The sequence below is a fragment of the Xiphophorus hellerii genome, chromosome 15 (genome assembly GCF_003331165.1).
Source record: "Xiphophorus hellerii strain 12219 chromosome 15, Xiphophorus_hellerii-4.1, whole genome shotgun sequence".
NCBI classification, from domain to species: domain Eukaryota; kingdom Metazoa; phylum Chordata; class Actinopteri; order Cyprinodontiformes; family Poeciliidae; genus Xiphophorus; species Xiphophorus hellerii.
Genome location: NC_045686.1, coordinates 7,320,818 through 7,341,002, shown reverse-complemented (window position 1 = coordinate 7,341,002; position 20,185 = coordinate 7,320,818). Strand labels below are relative to the sequence as shown.

General features: G+C 38.5%; 1 protein-coding gene and 1 non-coding gene across 2 annotated transcripts in view; both read right to left on the bottom strand.

Moving 5' to 3' along the window:
• eva1aa (eva-1 homolog A, regulator of programmed cell death a) overlaps positions 1–20,185 on the bottom strand; it is a 70,733-nt gene that overhangs the window by 31,149 nt on the left and 19,399 nt on the right. The window contains exons 2-5 of the mRNA XM_032586149.1: positions 17,636–17,859; positions 16,169–16,292; positions 13,841–13,993; positions 5,657–5,800 (exon numbers count right to left, since the gene is read on the bottom strand). Coding sequence (XP_032442040.1) covers positions 5,657–5,800; positions 13,841–13,993; positions 16,169–16,292; positions 17,636–17,859 — 645 coding nt within the window. The remainder of the gene's footprint in view (positions 1–5,656; positions 5,801–13,840; positions 13,994–16,168; positions 16,293–17,635; positions 17,860–20,185) is intronic.
• trnad-guc (transfer RNA aspartic acid (anticodon GUC)) lies at positions 1,338–1,409 on the bottom strand. The gene has a single exon. It is a non-coding gene; the product is annotated as a tRNA-Asp (tRNA).

Below are 20,185 nucleotides of genomic sequence, written 5' to 3'. Positions count from 1 at the left end.
CTGTGTCTATGTGTCTTGGCCCACTTCTGCAAAACCATTTGTGACTATTCAAACCACAAGTTTCTGAGTTACATCTTTATCTTCCTCCTTTCCCCAGTTGCATATAAGTCATCCCCAAAGCAGCCATATCTAAAGAACCACAGGCTCCAATACTGGGTTTGTCTTCCGCTTAAAAACACTGGCAGTAAACTCAAGGGTCCATCATTCTGCCACTCACTAAATTTTCTTCATAGACAAAAGGAACAGTTAGACAACAAATACTAAAATTATGAAGGAAAAACGTAATTTAATTTATGTTGAAAAATATGTCGATAAGTTTAGCATGCTTTCACTAAAAAGTTCTACTACGACTTGTTTTTGTCTTTCTTAGATTAATTCAGTGATACTGATATTTGGACCCTGCTTTTTACAGAAATATTTATTTATTTATTCAAATACATCTACACAATCAGGTCCTGCTGTGTATTAGGAAGAATCCAAAATGACTTGCTTCACAAACACACCATTTGATACTGTAGCTAAGATAGCCAAACACAAAAAACAAAACGTTTGTAGATTGCTGATGATCATATGTTAAGGATGATAAATGTTGACGTGTTTCTTCCAATAACGACAATGAGTTTCAGAATAATAACAGTATTAAGTCTTAATGTCAAAATATATAGAAGGGGTTTGAATATTTGAGGATGAAAAATGAGCATTGTGGCCGCTAGCCAGGTGGTGAGCTGGACATATCTGTTCTGGCCAGCTAGAGTAAATCTGCCACTGTATGAAGGATTTTATGAAACAACTCCTGCCTTTTTCCTGTGTATTTTCATCCCCTGGATTATTTACAGCCAGTAGGTATGCAGCATGTACACCTGTAAAAAAAACAAGGCTGTATTTTTTGCTCTTGACAAGCACCACAGTCACCTTGTCTACTATGTAATACATCTGGAAAACATACCATTGCTCGTAGCTTACAACCTTTTTCGCAGAGGATAAAACATAGACACTGCTGCATGATTTACTTAACTTTTCATGAGTAAAACATCTGACAGTAATGCTTAATAGCACCTTGACAAGCTGTCACTTTCCAAATACCATAGAAGTATACTTGCTAGTCTGACAAACATAGGGATTTAAAAAAAAAAGGTTATTAAGAAGAAGAATTACTTTATTCATCCCAGCAGGGAAATTATTTCGCAGTTACAGCACACGACAGGAGCTGCGTCTGCAGGCAGCCAGCTGAGCCGGCGCCATTTTTGAAGGAGGACATGCGGCAAAGGTCTTCGGGACCGGGAGTCGAACCCGTGACTAACCCCCTGCGCCACCACAGCACGCCCCAAGGATATACACTCCCCGTCAGGGAATCGAACCCCGGTCTCCCGCGTGACAGGCGGGGATACTCACCACTATACTAACGAGGAGATGATAAAATATGTGCAGTCATAAAAACACAGGCATTTTATATGTTTTTGCACTTTTGCCCAATTTTATTTGTTTTGTATTTAAAGAAATATGTTTGAAATAAACTTTAAGGCTTTGTTTTTTTAATAAATGGTACAGACCTACAAAGTTTTAAATGACTCAGTGTTAATTCTTTAAAAAACATTGTGAATCACAGCATTTCTGCCCTAAGATCTGTAGAGAACCAGATTAACATTAGGGAGGTATGATTGAAAGGTCTAAAGAGACCCTAAGTAATAGGTAAGATTTTTCTGCTTTCTGTTATATATGGTTCAACAGAAATGTGGTAGAGGGATTTCTTGCGTGCTAAAGTGGATGCAGTAGTAAAGGCTTTATGTATAAGTACATACATTATGCTTAAATTACACTTGGCATTTGTTTATGGTCTTCTTTCCATTCGGAGGTTACAAACTCAAGGCTGGAAATTGGTGGGCAATGTAGCGTCCTACAACAGCCCCAAATTGCAAGAAAACCAGCAGAACGCTACAATGAATTAATTTCCTTTTTGGCAACTGAATCAGTTTATTTCAGCTTTCTTTGACTCTCCTCAACAATGTGTGGTATAGAGATCAAAACAGGCTGTGATGGTTTTAGCTATTATTCCACATATAACAGATCTGATGTAAAACCTTCTAGGAGAGTTTGGAAGAGCCTCTCCTTCATTTTGATATAAGTTCCAAGGCTTTATTACTTCTTACGGGAGTAAAGTAGGAAATGCCTTCGGGGTAGTGAGACAACCTTAAAACTGAGATTGATTCAGAAAGATGAAGGAGGGATTTTTTTTGTTTGCTTTGGGCTCATATGATTAGAATGATTGTTCATAGATCATGTTTAGTTAACTTTAGTTTCAATTTATAGCGACTTTATGTAGAACAGAGTAGCAGGAATGTCATAATATACAAAGTTATTTCATAGAATAACTAAATAAATAAATGACAATACAGCGCAAAAGTATTAATCAGCCCTCAAATACATTTTTCACATGTCATTGCAGTAGAACCACAAAATTAAATGGATTCCTTTTTGGTTTTATGTTATAGATTAACACAAAGTATAATGTGTAATTCTCAGAGGGAAAATCATATATGGTTTTAACCAAAGCTGAGGTTTTGGGTGACATACAAAAGCTCTTGAGTGTGGGAGAACACCAACACTACAGAAAAGAAAAATGTGAAAAAAGTTCAAGTAGAGATAAATATTTCTGTAAAGCACCTAACCCTTAATATGACCCGAAATATACATTTTACATTGAGCATAAATGCTCTGGCAGGTTCTTACATGTAAGTCTTTATTTTGTTGTATTGTATGCTCCGTTCATTAAAAATAATTAAAACATTATTTACTTGTTTGTTTTACAAACAGCAACTTGAATTAGTGGTCAGATTGGATCGAATTTACCACAATGCTTAAAAAAAAAAATCTAAGAATAGAAATATGTTATAGCGACAAAAAAGGCTATTGTTTAATCGCCTTTCAATCCGGTCAACCTTTCAATATATCTAAACATAAGAAAAACGAAACGTCAAAAGGTCGCTTTGTGATAAACAAGTGCTCCATAGAAGACTCATTTATCCGTCTCAGGTAGCTACAATGAAAGCAAATATTTACTTTGTGCATAATTGTTAGAGTTAAATATTTCTTTTCAACCCTAGTCTCACCAATTATATGGCGTTACATTTGTTCTACTCATAGATACATGTAGCAGTTCTGGGACAAACAAGTCACAGGGACTTCCTCCTGAGGGAGAAAATGTAAATGAAGCCTGGCAGCGGAGGCCGTGCAGTGTGTGTATTCTGCTGGGAGACTGACGGAGAGTTCCAGGTTATTTGCATCTGTGTTATTTCTAAGAAGCGAGTCCATCCCTTGAGCTAAGGGAAGAAGAAGCTGTGAAGCTTCATAAATCACAGGAAGGCTGAGGCTGATAAAGAGTCTTCGTCATAAATCAAAATAATACTTGCACGAATTCCCTAATGGAAATACAGCACCTTACAAGGGTATTTACACACCTTGAATTTTTCACATATTACCTCGTCACAACTGTGTTGTCTTCAAAATTGAACACAAAGACCAACACAAAGTAGATAGACAAACACAAAGTACCCTATAACTGTGACCAGAAAGCCGTAACAGTAGATAAAATGTTCTGAAGCATTATTGTTCCAACTTTGCAGATCCGACGACTGGAAGTTTTGTACGATGCCTCAATCTCAGTCAGACTGGATGGAGAGCATCTGTGAACATCAATTTTCCAATCTTGACACAGCTTCTCAATTATATTAAGGTCTGGGTTTTTAATTTATTATTATAAAGAAAGTCCCAGATCTGGGACTGGGAAGATCTGGGATTATAATGCATACTATTCTTTAGAATGCATTTTAAAGAATAGCATTCTTTATAATGCATTTATATTTGTTCACCAAATTTTCCTAACAAATCATTGAGCCTTTCATAGAACAACTCAGATAAAAACATGCAGCCAACTGCAGACTATTATAAGGCAGTTGCCTGCACAGGGTTTTATTTACAGGTATTTGAGTAAAGCAGGTTGGACACATATTTTTGTCACTCTCTTCATATTAATTTGATTTTTTTAACTGAAAAGCATATATCCTTTTAATTTGATTTCATACATTTTCACAAGAAAACTTTAAATGTTCAGGGCTATAAATATTTATGCAAATAACGGCGTGCATTGGCACGCAAACCCTTCATGGTGATTTGATTTTCCTGGCATACTTCAAAATGTCATGCAACCTTTTTGATGTAAATATGTGTGCAAACAACAACTGTTAAACACAAAGTTCCCTTTTTGGATCATTGAAGCTACTAGAAATTACTCACAAATGATAAATTTTATTCACCTCTCCCAAGGAACAAGATGAAAAGACACAAACATGAATGCAAATCGTTGCAAACGAGGGGTGGACTGCCAGTCTCCATGCGCTGCCCCTACACTCAACCACCAATGAAAGAGGATCCCCCTTAATTACCACGTTGCCTGAGCCCAGAGCCACCAGCAACTTCATATACATGGCGGGTCTACTCACATTCAAACATCTCCCTCTTGAACCGCAAACCCCCAGCCTCCTCTCAACAAGCTGCACATTTACAGACGCAACAATCCTAACCGCTGTAAAGATAGCATGCTAACATCTCATATCCTTCCCCTTTTGGCTCTGTCTATAACACTTTTACACAGGCACTCATTTAGAAACTGCAGCACCGGAGCTGTTAAGGTTGACTGTTGAGTTATCAGTGACGGATAAGGGAGGTCAGACAGAGATTTGGGCCAAATGACTGCGTAAACACAGCTGAACAGTCTGTGTATTTTTGTCTGCAGTGGGAGGTTGTCATCGAGACAAAGGCTGCATGGATTTCTTGAATGATTGTTGATGATATTTAGTGATTAGTGACGAATGGGAGGGGGTCTTGAAAGCCAGACAGCACACCAAAATCTAGAAGCAGAACTTTGGGACGCAGGATGATTACATCGAACTGATTGAGAAGAAAGAAGAATTACTGCAAATGCAATCCACACAGTTAAACTTGCAAACCAAATGAGTGCATAATAGGCTTTTTCAAGCCCAGAGGGAACAGTGAAAAATGAAATAAAATGCAGTCCTTAAAATTAGAACTCAAAAATGCCACTGACATGCCAAGCCTTGGAGCTGGATTCATCTAATTTGGGGTTTCTGAGGCTAATGTTCTTGTGGATTTGAAAAGCTCCACGTCATGGCGCTCACTGATCGATTCATGGTGCTTGAGGCGCCTCTGGGAGTGTGTGCGTGTGTGTGTGTATGCGTGACCTTTTGAGCATACCACCAAACGTGTGGTTAATGAATTACATTCTTGACAGTTCAGGATTAACCCGAGGGTAGGGAACAGATAAAAGACGGAACTCCTTATCTATTTATCTCGTCCACAGATGTAAAGCTAAAACAGGAGTAAGGAAGAAAGGAAAACTGCCCCAACTCTGAGAAAACATGTCTCAATCACAAAGAAAGAAAGAAAGAAAACTGCTTTCTTTGAAAAGCCATATGTAGTTTGAATTTTTGTGTTTCAAAAGCTGTGACCTTTTATTTTGGGATGTATTTTAGAGGCAAAGAAAAAAAAAGAAAATTAACAGAAAAATGCACATTTTATAAGTGAGCAAGTATTACCCCCTAGTGGCAGGAACATAAAATCTGATGAGTGTTGTCTGGCTCACCACATGTATAGATGACACTGAGGTACTTCTTGGTGCCGGCGTAGCATGGATCTCCAAATTCTCTGGTGGAGGCTTGGACCCGACAGCTCTTCTTTCCCTGGCAGCGGGCTGTAAGAACCTGGAGGGCCTTCGCTGCCTGGCAATCTGGGGGAAAAACAGGAAAGAATGTTTGTTTTAAGCGAACCAGCCTGTTCAAAATGAAGGAAATTAGTTACTCTCATTTATGGCAGAACAATTATAAAGAAGAGTTTACATAATTAGATAGAAAAGACTTGATTGCTTTCTCCACAAGACCAAAGTAACCAAACTTTCATTCTGCACAAATGGGTACCTATAGTGCTTGAAAGCAATGGCAGTATGTTCTTCAAAAAGAAAAAACTGTTGTTATGACACTAAAGACTGAAATATAACTTTGTTGCTCAAGTTCTGACTAAACTTAAAACACAAAAAACTGGGTTTTATGAGCTGCAGTTTTTGAAGATCAGTGTAAGTTTTTTTTACATTTTCAAATGAATTATCTTTTCATTCTTTGTAAGCAAATAAAATTTCCTCCATTTTTATACATAAAAGGAAAAAGAAATATATATATAATAAATGCAGATAACCAAATAATAAAGACACATAGGTATTGTTTAAATAGTGCTATACATACATCATATTAAAAGTGCCTTGAAGAAATGTGATTTTAAGGAGGAATACAATTAATAGATAATTTGACTCATATCTTAAAGGACTTGCTTAAATCATTTACAGACATCTTAGTGTAGTAGAACAGTACTAAAAACTTTATAACAGATATTTAATTTTTTTTAAAGTCAAACTCACATATAGATTTAGTAAATGCAGAAAGATATAGTTTTTATGTGGATTTATCTTTAAAGCTACATGATTCAAATTCTTCTTAAATTAAAATTTGACATAAATCTTAGCAAAATAACTTGATCTGAAACCACTGCAGAATCTATGGAGCATTGCCAAGAAGGAAGTAAGAGACAGGAGAACCAACGTCATCTCCTTGCCATTCTGATGTGTATCAGATAGAAATGTACATTTAATCAAAAAAAAGTAAGCTTTTGAAATTCTCCACTTATAATAAAGGTCAATTGCATTCAGAGTTATAAACTCCTACTTCATATTCAGTCGTTACAATAATAGAACAAGAAAAAATAAAACAGTCATTCACCTTCAGTAATCTTTACTAGTGCACTAGCACATCAACTACAGCAGCTCTAGGTATAAACAAACACACTCAAACCCTTTCCTCACTCAGCTCGCACTACATTGATGTGTGTGTCCACATCAGAAAGCTTCCAAGAGCCCTAAATTGTCCAAAGGACATATGATCCAGCATCTGTGTGTGCTTGTGCGAGGAGACGAGGCAAAGGAATGGATGGATGGGTCTCTCATACATCATCACTAAGCACCTGCCATCTCCTCGTGAACCTCTCATCTGCAGCTCTCATCAACAGGGAAGCGTGACTGCACAGATTAGGTCGACATGAGCTCAAAAGGTGTTCACCTCGAAGCCGGCTAACTGTCCGTTTATCTAGCAGAGTGCTAGATAAATGAACAAAATTGTCTTTTCATACATCCAATTGTGATTTACTGAAGCACCCCCAGTGGATTTTTTGTGTTCTTCATTTCTTAATACAAACGGCAATAAAGTAGCACAAAAGCGCATCAATACAGATAAAGTCAGAACAAACTCCTGCTGTGTGTCTAATGGGAGCGTGAATGGTTCCTGGTTTCGCATGGATGCCTCTCGGGCCTCCATGGTTCACCTAAACCCCTTAAAACAACAGGAGGAAACGAGCCTTTGAAAGTGGACACTTGGCTGTCTCACTGTCTCCCCTGGTGGGCCTTAAACAGAGGATAAAAAAAAGCCAAAGGTAAAGAGAAAAGGCTGGTTAAAACTTGGCTCACACGTCAACGGCCCATAACAAATTACAGTGAAGGTCAGAGGTCAAATGTCACAGTCAGGAAGACTGCAAGGGCAATTCTAGTAGATATGTATAGTGTCATATAGGGATTTTTTTAAACTGCCTTTAACTATGCTATTCTGAATTATAACCAAGAAAAAGAACTTAAACCACATTAATGGAAGCTAAAATTGTGTAATAAACTAATGTAATAACAAGTCATAATTTGTGCATTAAATGAAGCAAGCTGGCACCCTGTGGGAACCAGTAAGGAGATCCAGAAACAAGCTGTTCACCTCAATTGTTACAGCGTTCCCACTGTCACCTCAAACACACAGACTCACTTGCTTGTTTGCATTGCAAGTCAATGAATAAAAACGTCTGAAACACTATTGGAGGAAAAGAAATACAAATTTAATAGTTGTCCTAAGTTGTTTTCGCAATTTTAGTTTTGTAAATTCTCGGCCGTCTCTCATTATTGTGGGATTTAGAAAATCTAAATAATTTAAGTAATTCTGATCTAAAACATGAGAAGCTTAACTTCATCTTCGGACAGTGAGGAAAAACAGGCGCATGTGTCTTTTAACTCTTTTCTACGACCCACTCATTTGGCAGCAAACATTTCTTCATGGAGTAACACATTTAGTGAAAATGATGGCTCACTTCCCTGCCTTACTGCTGGTGACATTCTAAAACTTTTAGATGATCTCAAGAATAATCAGAGTGTTATTATTCAGGGAGGAGATGACCAGAACTGGCTGGCAGTACACAAGCAAGAACACAGCTTCAGAATCAGTGAATAAGTGCAGTTTTGACCGCTGACAGGTTATCACACGGCTAATTGATAAAGTTTTTGATATGGGTGGCCAGAACAATCTTAAGAAACCTTCCATTAACTTTTTTGAAATCTGGAGAAGGCGCCCGTCAAACCTGAAGTTCCCAACTGGAGCCTCAGTTGGGCAATGAGGCTCCAAAGTTGACCTTTGTGGAAATAGGTGGTACATTACAGGAGCAGGGCCTAACGCATCTCCAAATGGCTGCCACGGGACATTCAAGGATGTCTCAAACATGCATGAAAAAGTCAAAGCAACACTGTGTATATGTTTTAGATGAGGAAATTACGTTATAAAATAATATAAAGCTAAAAAAAAGTTGATTGTGCATAATACCCCACCCTTTTAAAATGATTCTGTTGAATCATAATTCAAAAACAACGTCTGATTTTCACTGGTTAATTTTAAGTAAGTTTTTGTTTATTACTTTTGTTCGTTGCAAGTATTTCATTGTGGGCTTTTCGGTCATTGAAGGAGATTTGCTAACAATTTTGTCCATGTGTGTACTTCCAATCACTCTGGAGTTTGACAGGGTGCACTACTCTCTAACACCTAAACCAAAATTAGGGAAATGACAAGACATGGACCTTATAATTCAAGATTTCTTTGCAGGTGATCATGCATATGTAAAAACACAATGTTAATGCTGCTGTTATTTGGTCCAACTTTAATAAACATGTCTACGATGACCTTAAACAAGCCCTTTTTTCCTCCAAAAGGGCTTGTTTAAGCTGGTATGCTACATTGAAAACATCCTCCCTGATGAGAGAGTTCGCTATGACTGACAGCTCCCCATTAGCTGAAGCTTTGATTTTCTTCCTGGTGATTAGTGAGGCACAGGGCTCACCGAACACCAGCGGGTCTGCAGGGTTCAGAAAATGACGACGACTTTGAGGAGTACGAGAGCAGAGAAACATGTGTGCTTTGTCTTCTACCACAGTCACACGCACACGCAATCACACGCACACACACGCACAGAGTGATTAGTTTAAAAGGGTCTGTCCTGCAGGCTCTCATTAGTGGTATTTACATAGATTGACAAGGATACAGCATTAAGCAGTCTTTCTCTTTTTATACACACATGCAAACACAAGAAGGCAACTAGTGACCTCTAACCTTTACCCCTAACAATTTCCCAAGATTGTGCTACCACCATTTTACTCTCAAAACAAAATAAGGACAGAACCATTGTACAGGTAAAGAAGGTCAAAAGCCAAGACAGGCAGAGGAGTTTCCAGGCAAACACACCCCTTTACACTCACCTACTTTTAAATCAAGCAAGAGTCACATGCAAAACAATATTTTTTTGTACTCAGATGTTACTGATTGCATCTACTAATAGAGTGAAATAACAAATCAGTTACAGCTCCATTTTACATTCTCCCAGTTTCTGTTGCTATGATACCCTGTACCAGCAGTATCATAGTTTACACCTTTAGCCACATCACTCAACAAATGGAAACTTTTACCTTTCCACCTTATGTTACAAGTATCAATGCTGGATTGTGTACAATCTTCCCCCACCTTGTTCTTGTTTTAACATGCTCCCATTTTTCAGATGATAACACACCAGAACAATAACATATCAAATACAATCTTGTGTACTGACGCTTAACGTTGCTTTCACTTTGGAAAGGTATATACTGGTATATTTTTCTAGGATGGCTGTGAGTTATACCTGCTTTCTGTTCAATAAAACAGCCTCCTAACTCATACAGTGAGGAAACAGATAGACAAACACACATGCTCATATCAGTATATCCACAGCAACTTTCAAAACACTCCTGTTTTTTCCACCCACACACACCTTTCCTGGAATTTAAAAACAATGGCCGGAGAAGCCTGTCATACATCCCCATCTCCTCTTTCACTCTGACTCACCTGCTTTCCACTACACACAGTGCTGCTTTAAAGGGAGGCTCAAAGTGAGCATTTATGAAATTGCCTTTTACAATCTAACATACGGACACAAACTAACCACCCCATTTTATGAGTTAATCAATTTTGCCTCTAAGGGGTTTTAGTTGTGGTCCAGACTGAGCAAAGTGTCAAAAGTATTCTTTAGAGCTTTTGGTCCATATTGACATGATCATTCCATGTGTTTGCTGCAGATTTGTTTACTGCATGTCCATGATGTAAATATCCTCTTCCACCACATCTCAAGCTTGCTCAACTGGGTTCAGAACTGGTAACTGTGGAAAACATTGGAGTACAGTCAACTCATTGTCCAGTTCCACTAACTGGCTTGAGATGATTTCTGGGACAAGTTTCATTAATTTGCTGGGTGCATACATCAGTAGATAGGTACATTGTGGTTCTAAAGAAATTAACATAATCAGCACAGTACACCCACTCATGTCCATAAGTGAAAGAAAAACAGTCACACAATAGTGTGATGGGGTTATAGTATGAAAAAGTTTGAATCATCAGCAACTAAATGATGTTGCTGATGTTCTTCATTTGCTTTCTATTTGTCATTGTCAGAACAGTAAAGTCATACGACGACAGATATCACTTTTAAATTTTCACCAAATTCACCTTTAAGAATTTTTTTCATCTTAAAAGTAACTGCGCTTGTCTGAGAGACCAATAAGCCTGGGTTTAAATATTTTAAATATTTTCTTTGAAGCAGACTCAAAAGTGAAAGCACAATGGTCTCCCCAAAGAGAGGGGAAAAAATGTCTGAAATCCTGCATGCCAAGCATGGGGGCCTATTTAGATGTCAAGAGGTGTGTGTGATGTTAATGTGGCAGATGAGAGAGGAGAGCTGAGGCAAGCCCCTTTACTTTGAGGATTCTCCTTCACCACCAAAAGTTGCCAGTGCCCCCTTTTCCCCCCTCCCCAAAAACCAAGAAAAAAAGATGGGATCAAAGAGGCTTTAGTTATGTGAGCTTGCTTCATGTACCTGCTTGCATCTTTATCTTTTACATTTTTCAGGGCTTTAGATTTAACAAGCGACCGGATGTATGATCTAAAAGCAGTAAATTGCAGTCAATGTACACACTTCAAGCACAGCGCCTTGCAAAAATATTCATACTCCTTTGAACTTTTCCACGTTTTGTCATGTGGGTGGAGGTGGAATAAATTGTCAGCAGGACCACTATTAGTCATGCATTCACAAATCAAGAATAAAGCAGGGTGAAAAATGGTGGTGGTAACCTCATGCGACAGGAAGTTGGTCAGTGTTCATGGGAAGATGGATGGTGCACAATACAGCCTCTAGTTTACTTGATCAAACAGAATAACGACCCAAACATGCAATCAGAGCAAGAATAAAAGGTACCCTAGTCACAGTTCAGACCTGATTTAAGTTGAGAATTTGTGGCAAGAACTTGAAATCACTTTCTATGTCTCCATGCAGAATAAACTGTACACCTGGGCAGGTGCAGACATAGTGTGAACTCACCTCAGGCAACAATAAACTTACTAGGTCCATGTACTTTGGGAGACGCTCCTAAGCTCTGCTGTTGGCACATATTTACATATGTAAAAATGACTGTGGGTAAAAAATAAACTTATGAAATCATTTAGACTTACAAGAGGTACCATGCCACTTTGTGATTTAGAAAGAATTAATACTGCGTAACTAGGCTGTCACTTCAGGCAGCCTTATTTCCTGTTCCAGGTGACATGGCAGCCACATCAAAGGCAGAGATGACAGGGGAAGTCCCACTACAGTACCACAAGTCTTTTTGAAACAGCCTCGGGAGATGGTTATGGATGGCTTGATTTCACAATCACACACGCACAGTGACTCAGTGTTAGAGAAATACCTGGGCCTACCTCTGCTCTATTGTGATTAGATTTTTCAATGTTGGGAGCTACCGTATTTGGGTCTGAACTTGAAACCAAATCCTTGGGCGCCTAAACTCACCTGCTACCTGTTGCACATTTTCGGTCCACCTGTATGAGGACCCCTTCAATGCAGCTATCAGTGCTCGTGTATATACAAAAGGACATAGATACATGTACACATTCCCACACAAAGCTGTTCTGTACATTTGTCTATGATGACTCAGTGAATGATGCCTTTGTCAGGCTGTCAACACTGAGCTGAGACCTTTGTCAAAAACTTATTATGTTAACCCCTACATCTAAAAATGGCCCCCAGCTTTCAGATCAAGAGAAATGTAGAAAAATAGGTGCATCCACAGTAAAATCCTCTGTCATTATTTCCTCCAGTGCAATGACAAAATAAAGGTGGAGCAAAGTAAATTAGCTAGTTAGCAATGAGGCTTTGGGCCAATGCCACAGTAGCTGCACTAATACTCAGAGTAGGTCCCAGATTAGAGTCATTAACATTCCTCTATAACAAGGACAAGTGTACATCTGGAGATCCCAAGTGCTCAGATGCGCACATCCACTACACAGTCTTGCATGTAAGGGAATTCAATATGTCCCCTTTTCTACAGGCCAGAATGTGCACTTTGGATGACATTTGATCTGCATTCCACCCCAGTCCTCTGGCAGTGTTTGCATGTTTGACTGCGTCTTTCGTCATTCACCCTGAGAGATGTTTTTATTTATCTGAAAATGCTTTCAAAACAAGTGTATAAAATGCAAAAGTGGTATATTGTGTCAAAAGTTATTTTTAATAACCCAGAAATTGCAGGGCAGGTATAAACAGGTTTAAATAGCTGGTGTAGGGTGTTTCCTCAAGATCATTTGAAGCTAGTGGCATCATAGGAAATTATGAGGCCTTAAGAAACCACAAAAACCCCATTCAGGAAATATCTTCTTAGTTGAAAGAAGTTAATGAAGGGAATATTCAAAGTGTAGTTAAAAGAAGTTCTGATGTGTTAAATTCATTGAACTTATTGGATTTTCCATTTAGGAATGATGTTTTGTACACAAGGCTGCCAAAAGATGCTGTTGGTAATTCCCAAAACATTAACATGTATGAGTAAAAAGAAAACATCTACGACAAAATAAGCTGGGCAGTTATGGAAATTGAAGGACATAGATCCTTTACTATTCACAGCTTGTGTCTTCATGTGTTTACTTCTCCCATGATCTCAAATTAATCCAAAAGTGATGTTGTGAAGAAAGAGAGTCACCACTCTACTAAACTGTACAAATACTGCACAAATATTGTACTTTTATATTAATATAAATTAAGACTTGTTTAGTCTTATGGTAGAGTAACTGAATTTTAAAACTCTGTAGGACTAGTTGAGACCACAGCAGCAAGAATCTTTTATTTATTCTCCAGATGTGTTTGGTTTACACAACAAAACTTGATATTTGACATAAAGACTAGCAATGAACAAATCTGCAACAAAAAAGCAGTTCTATCAACAGAACCTCATGTTAGCATTGTGTGCTGAATGACATCCACCAAAAGCTTTGCCATCCATTAGTGTGAAAAGGGAATTACCAAACAACCTTAACCATGGTGCATCATGAAAGCTGACACTGAGAATGTGACTCACCTACTGATGGGGGCCTCCTGTAGTGAGGGGGGCACTCCAGTGTGCCTCGTTGAGTTCGACCAAACATGGCGGAGTAAACAGAAATCTGCATGCCCTGTTTGCAGTTGAGCCTCATCTGCTCCTCCTCACAGACAACCTTACTTTTATACTCATCTGTGGACAGGGAGAAGAAATAATTACACAAACTTTCACAACTTTATTAATGTTTCAGTTATCATTAAGATCTCCTAAAATTTCCAAAAACAATAAAACGTTACACAAATTAAGTTTCATAGGTTAAGGATAGGTTCTGGTAACAGGAAACAGCATTTTATTCCTTGCGAACAATGACATATAGAGGGAAATTAATGAGTTAACGTGCAGAGCCACGCAGAGGAATTCCTCAGACACACCCAGCTAAAGTGACCTGTGACAGCAAGGAGCAGATCCACTGGCCTTGAAATGAAAACACAACGGCAGCCCCTTCTCCGTCCATGTGGGGAGTGGAACAGGAATGTCGGCTAAAGACAGCAGACAAAACGGACAGGATATTTCCTGGTGATGGATTCACTCTTGCTTTCTCTCCCTCTCTGTTTTTCTTCACTTGAGGTGCCCTCCATCCAACTTTCCTTTCAGAAGCAGTGACACCTGCCTGTCGCACCTCACCAACGCCCCATGTGGCCTTTCTTTCTTCCGCACAGAAGCCATTGGTTAAGTGACACCGAACAAAGAGCTGTTGATTGGCCCCGGCGTCCGGTGCAGAAAGAAAAAGTGGGGGGACCAGAAGGATCAGTGGATTATTGCTCACTTGTGGTCACTCTAGCGAGAAGTTTTACACAGCTCAGTGCAGCTTGGCTCAGCACAGCTCTTAGATTTGAATGGATGCTAAAATCTGGGTGGGATTACTGCACTGTTGAAGCTCACCTCTGAAGTGATACTCTTTACTAGCTGGCTCACAGGAAGGAAGGCAAAGGATAATGGTAGGAAAACGAAAAGACTTTTTCTTTAAAGGTAAAAGAAGAGATCACAACAGATACAGAAAGATTACATTATAGGGAAATTAACTGATGAAAAGTTAATTTCAGTAGCCTCTACTGCTTTAGCAACCCCTTTTCTCATTTGTCCCTATCTTCAATTATCAACTATCTTCAATATTATTGAGATTTTAGGTGATAGGTCAACACAAACTGATGCATAATTCTGAAGTAGATGGAAAAAAACATGTATGGTTTTCAAAATTCTAAAGTCTATAAAAAGTAGCATCTATTCAGCACTTCTGAGTCAATACTTTATAAAACCAGTGTTTTGGGATATGCCTAGCTTTGAACATCTAGAGACACATTTTACTTTCCATTGTTACTTGCAAAATACCTCAAGCTTGGTCAGGTTGGATGAACAGTGTTGCCGCAAATTAGATATACATCTGGACTTTGGCAAGGCCATTTTGACATCTGAACTTGCTTTAATATAAACCACGCCACTTAATTTCCAACTTGCCTTGCAGAAAGGTGGACCTTTATCATAGTCTCACATCATTTTAAGCTTCTAATAGAATCCTCTAACAGGATTTCAAATTGCCAAGTTTCATTCATGTTCCCTCTAACTTTGACTATCACCACAGCATGTTACATGTGGCCAGTTTGATATGAAAAGTCATGTTTTATGTAACTCATAGCCACTATTTCTGCTGTATCTTTAAAAGTCATAAAAAGCAATACATGTAATTTTTATTTTTACTTGTATTTTGCAGATATTTCACTGCAGAGATTAAACTGACAGTTGTCTATTCAACTAATTGTTGTTCTGTATGTATAACTTCTATATATTTCATTAAAACTGGTTGTTCATGAAAACATAACCCTAATTTGTACTAACCAAACATATCATCTATCATCTTTTGCTTAAAGAAGATCAAGTAACAGAGGTGACAGGTTCTGGAGGGAAACCCCAGATACCGCTTTCCCCAGCAACACCTACTAGCTCTTTTTGGAGGAATGCAAATGGTTCCCAGGCCAGACGGGTTGTATATGGTTGCACTGGATTTTATTTAAGTGTAGTATTGTACTGTATATGGAGCTGAATTCAAATGCATGCCCCATTTTTATTTATTTATTTTTTAATCAATAAAAACTTTGTAAAACTTTACATATTTTCCCTTCACCTTACTAGCTCTTGTGTTGATTGATTGTGTTGATCTATCACATAAAATCCCAATAAAGCAAAGTGTGAAAAGTTCAAAGAATGCAAAGACGTTTTTTAAAAGCCCTGTCTGCACGGGTGACTAAAAAAAAAGGTCCAAGGGTCACATGGGAGGGACAAAAATGTCAGAGAAGGCGATGATGGACTTACTAGGTCTGCATTTGTACCAGACAATGAGGTATTTACTGCTGCCAGGACACTGGTCCGTCCCAAACACACGGCTGTTGACAAGGACTTGACAGCTCCTTCTGTCTTGGCACTCGTCCAACATTTTCTAAAGAAGAAAAGTGACACAGAGCAAAAGAGAACCAAAGGCAGCTTTAGAGGGAGAACAATAAACAAAAATGATGGTGAAATCGGGACCCTGCAAACCTAAACCCACTTCAAACAGGCTGGCTATATCCATGGAAAGCCAAGGTAAGAAAAAACTTTGGGAAACTCCACTCTTGTGATTTCCTGGCATTGTTTTTATTCTCTGGTTTCATCATCTGCATCCCAGGTGAGAACATTCAACAATATCCCAGATTTCTCCCCTAAGTCCCTCTGCACAGTGTGAAGTGACAGGGTAAACTTAGTCACTCATCCAAATTTGTCAATTATTTTAGTAATGCAGTTAAACATTAATATATTTCAATAGAGCAACTTTATGTTGCTGCCTAAAAAAAAATATCCAGGAAAAAATGTATCATGTAGCAAGACAAAAATCTGTCATTGATTAAACAAAAAACTGGTGAATTATTCAAGAATAATTCCTATTTTAGATTCTTTGTAATGTTTTATCAATATCAAATAAAAATGATCACATAATAAAAGACGAAAAATGTGTCCATTTTGTCATTCAAGTAAGTTTAGAGAAAACAATTATACAGAAATAAAAGATTATATTTAAACTGTTCAGATTTAGCCTTAGTTTTATATATATTTCATTAGATCAACAAAACATTTAAACAAAACAACAAACTCCAACACAGTTATCTATAAATTCAACATTTTATAGAGACATTTCCACAATAATGCCAACAATCCTACAGTCATGAACAGGTAGTACGATGGGATTCCACAGTTTGGCTCATGTGGGTGGCAGATCAGCCAGTCAATGTTTCACTTCCATACAAAGCAGCCTCTGTGCCTGTGCATTCATGTCTGACTTGTCTATGGCAGAAATAGTGGGTGTTTGACTCTAAAAGGCAGGGCGAACCAAGAATGAAGCTAACAACTGAATGAATGCTTAACAATATGTGTTTGTGTCTGTGTTGCAAAGAGGTGGTTTTAGTCCCACCGCATCCTAATTTGGGAAAGGATGCTGAAGCAAAAACTCCATGAAATTGCATTGTGCCGTGGGAATACACAAGCCCCTTTCCCATTTAAAGTGGGTAATTTGGCGGAAAACACCCCAACAAAGCATTACATAATCAGTGGTTTCACAAAAATTTACCCTTGTCCAATTTGACCACCTTGTAGGACACATTCTGCTGCAGAAATTTGGAGAAAAAGAAGTTTGTTTATGTGCTAAAACGGGACTAATGCCATGGATGGAACTGGAATTTGTAAAAGATCTAGATCAGAATTAAAAAGTAAAGAAGAACATTACAAATGATCACTGTCCTGGTTATTTACCTGCAGTGCAGTGGACATAGAACAATATCGATCATCCTCCTGGGAATGGTAGGAGCTCAGGAGTGCCTGGTATGTTTGAGGACACTGTTGAGGATCAGAGGGCCTTTTTCTACCATAGAAAGCTGATTGGACAGTTATGGTGGTACGGGGGGGACAACGAACAGACAGGAACTCTCCGTCACAGGCCTGTTCAGTGTAGTTCCTCAACACTTTGGATAGGTAGCCTTTAAAACAGAGAGAAGCCAGCACAGACACATTTTTACAAAACATCGCAAACTTTTTCTTGGATCTCCTCTACTTTAATCCTTTAAACTGCAGCAAATAGAAAAATCTTATAGGGAATCAAGCATAATTTGCAGCTCCTTGAAATTGTGTATATACCCTTTTAGCAATTTCATATTTGACAAGTGCTGTTCACCTACAAAATGTTTATTCTCCAGAAGTGCAAAGTAAAGATATACCCCAATATACCCGAAGCTGAAATTTCAACATAAAGAGGTTCAAAAACTATGTAGTCATATGAACTAACAAATATGCATGTCACTTTACTAAAATGACAAATATGACAAATGTTTGCCATATTTTGAGAATCATATATGCAATAATGTAGTGTAATAACATGTTTTTGTTAGTCTATTACAAAACATTCCAATAAATTACAGTGAAGTTGTAATGATGTTGTAATGAGAAAAATGTAAGACTATTATTGTGTAATACTCTTGCAAGACACTGCAAAATAAACCATGCACATTCTAATTTAAATTATCATTATTCAACAAACTAAATATATTTAACTGAGCTAAAACTTCCTTTTATTTCAATTGCAAACACATTTAGCAAAAAGTCAATACACTCAAACTTACATAAACTCACAACATGAACACAGCACGATTCAATTATCCCTATTTGCTCAGCAGTATAAAAGAGGAAGGAACACACACACACACACACACAAGCCTCCACACAGTGTATCCAAACACACACAACAAAACACTTGAACAAGCCACACTCACACACACATTGGCCCCTTATCACCATGGCCACAGTTAAAAGGAGGAAGGGAAACAGAGGAGACATTTGAGGGCTTTGAAAGGTCAGCCTCTCTCTAAATAGAGATGCTTTTAGAAATGGTCATTTCACCAACTAACAGACTTTTAGATGTGAAAATAGAAAAGGAGTGAATATGCAGTCAGTATTTATGTGGGAATGATTTGTATAACACCCGTCACGTTATTAAAAGTTCAAGCCCCCAAAAAACAACAGTACCTGCCTTTGTTACATATATTATTTCCAATACTTGTATAATATGTATTTGAAGGAACTATCTATCTAATGCAAATTAACATAAACATTATCTCAAGTTAAAGGCTGTCTGAGCAGCACTTGTGTGACTTGGACATTTCATCAAGACATCATTTCTCAAATTGTGATTGTTTTAATGATTTGGGCTTTGCTGGTCCCCTCTCCCCCCTCACACCTCACTCACTACGGTCTTCATCTCCAACAACTGCACACACCCCCTGTCTACTTTGCTTGCCACATTCCAGAGTGAGAGGGAACTTGGCATTTCCCCTGGCAGCAAGACCACACACACACACACGCGCACGCATACACACATATAAAGAAACAAAACATCAACACAAACAATGTGGTCAGGACAAGCCTGTTTGGCTCCTGAATATGGGACCTCTGGTGATGTTGTAACAGTATCGCATTATCCGAAGCTGGTTCCTGGCAGAGCCCCCTATCGTGCTATAACAGCGCATTTGTGTAACCAAGGAAACAGACAGGGTTAGGAAGGCAGTGAAACAGACTTGGCTTAAGATAGCTTAGAGAAATTGCCATTTGGAGGTTTCTTCAAAGAGACGTCCTTGTGCAACAGTTTCTTCACTATAACCGCTGTGATGGGCCTTACTCCACCCCAGAAGAGGGGCAGGGAGGGAAAAAAACAAACAGATTATCTCACAAGAACCCTCAGGTGCTTTCTTAAGACTCCAAGTTGTCTCTTTTTCTATCCTGCTATTTCAGGAACACACCTATTGTTCATCTTCCTTCTACCTGTTGAATGAGGTCTACTTTAAAGACCAACAAACCGGGCGGCTGTGTGGACACCACGGCCAATGACAGGTGTCCCTCAAAGGCAGACAGCTTAACAATAATGGAGGAACACCCAGGCATCTTCCCCCTCCCGTTTCCTCCCCCTTTTCTTTTCATGTGGCTTCAAACTACTTCTTTAACTAGATCTCTGCCCTTTACCCCTAACAAAAGCCGTCATGCTATATTGTCTACAGGTTTGTTTGTTCGGCCATTAAAAAACAGGAGGCTGCGGTGGAGAAGCTGCTCTTGTACAAACAGGTCACTTTTGTCTGAGTTCTTTGTTGATCTTAACATGTTTAATCTCAATAAAGGGACCACTTGGATCTATTATAAACAAAGACAGATGAAGCTGCACCTGCCTTTTGTATCTAAGGCCCAACCGAGACGGGATCTTTTCCTGTGACGCAATTAAACCTGTCAGTCGGGTGTTCAGCTCACAGACCGTATAACTAA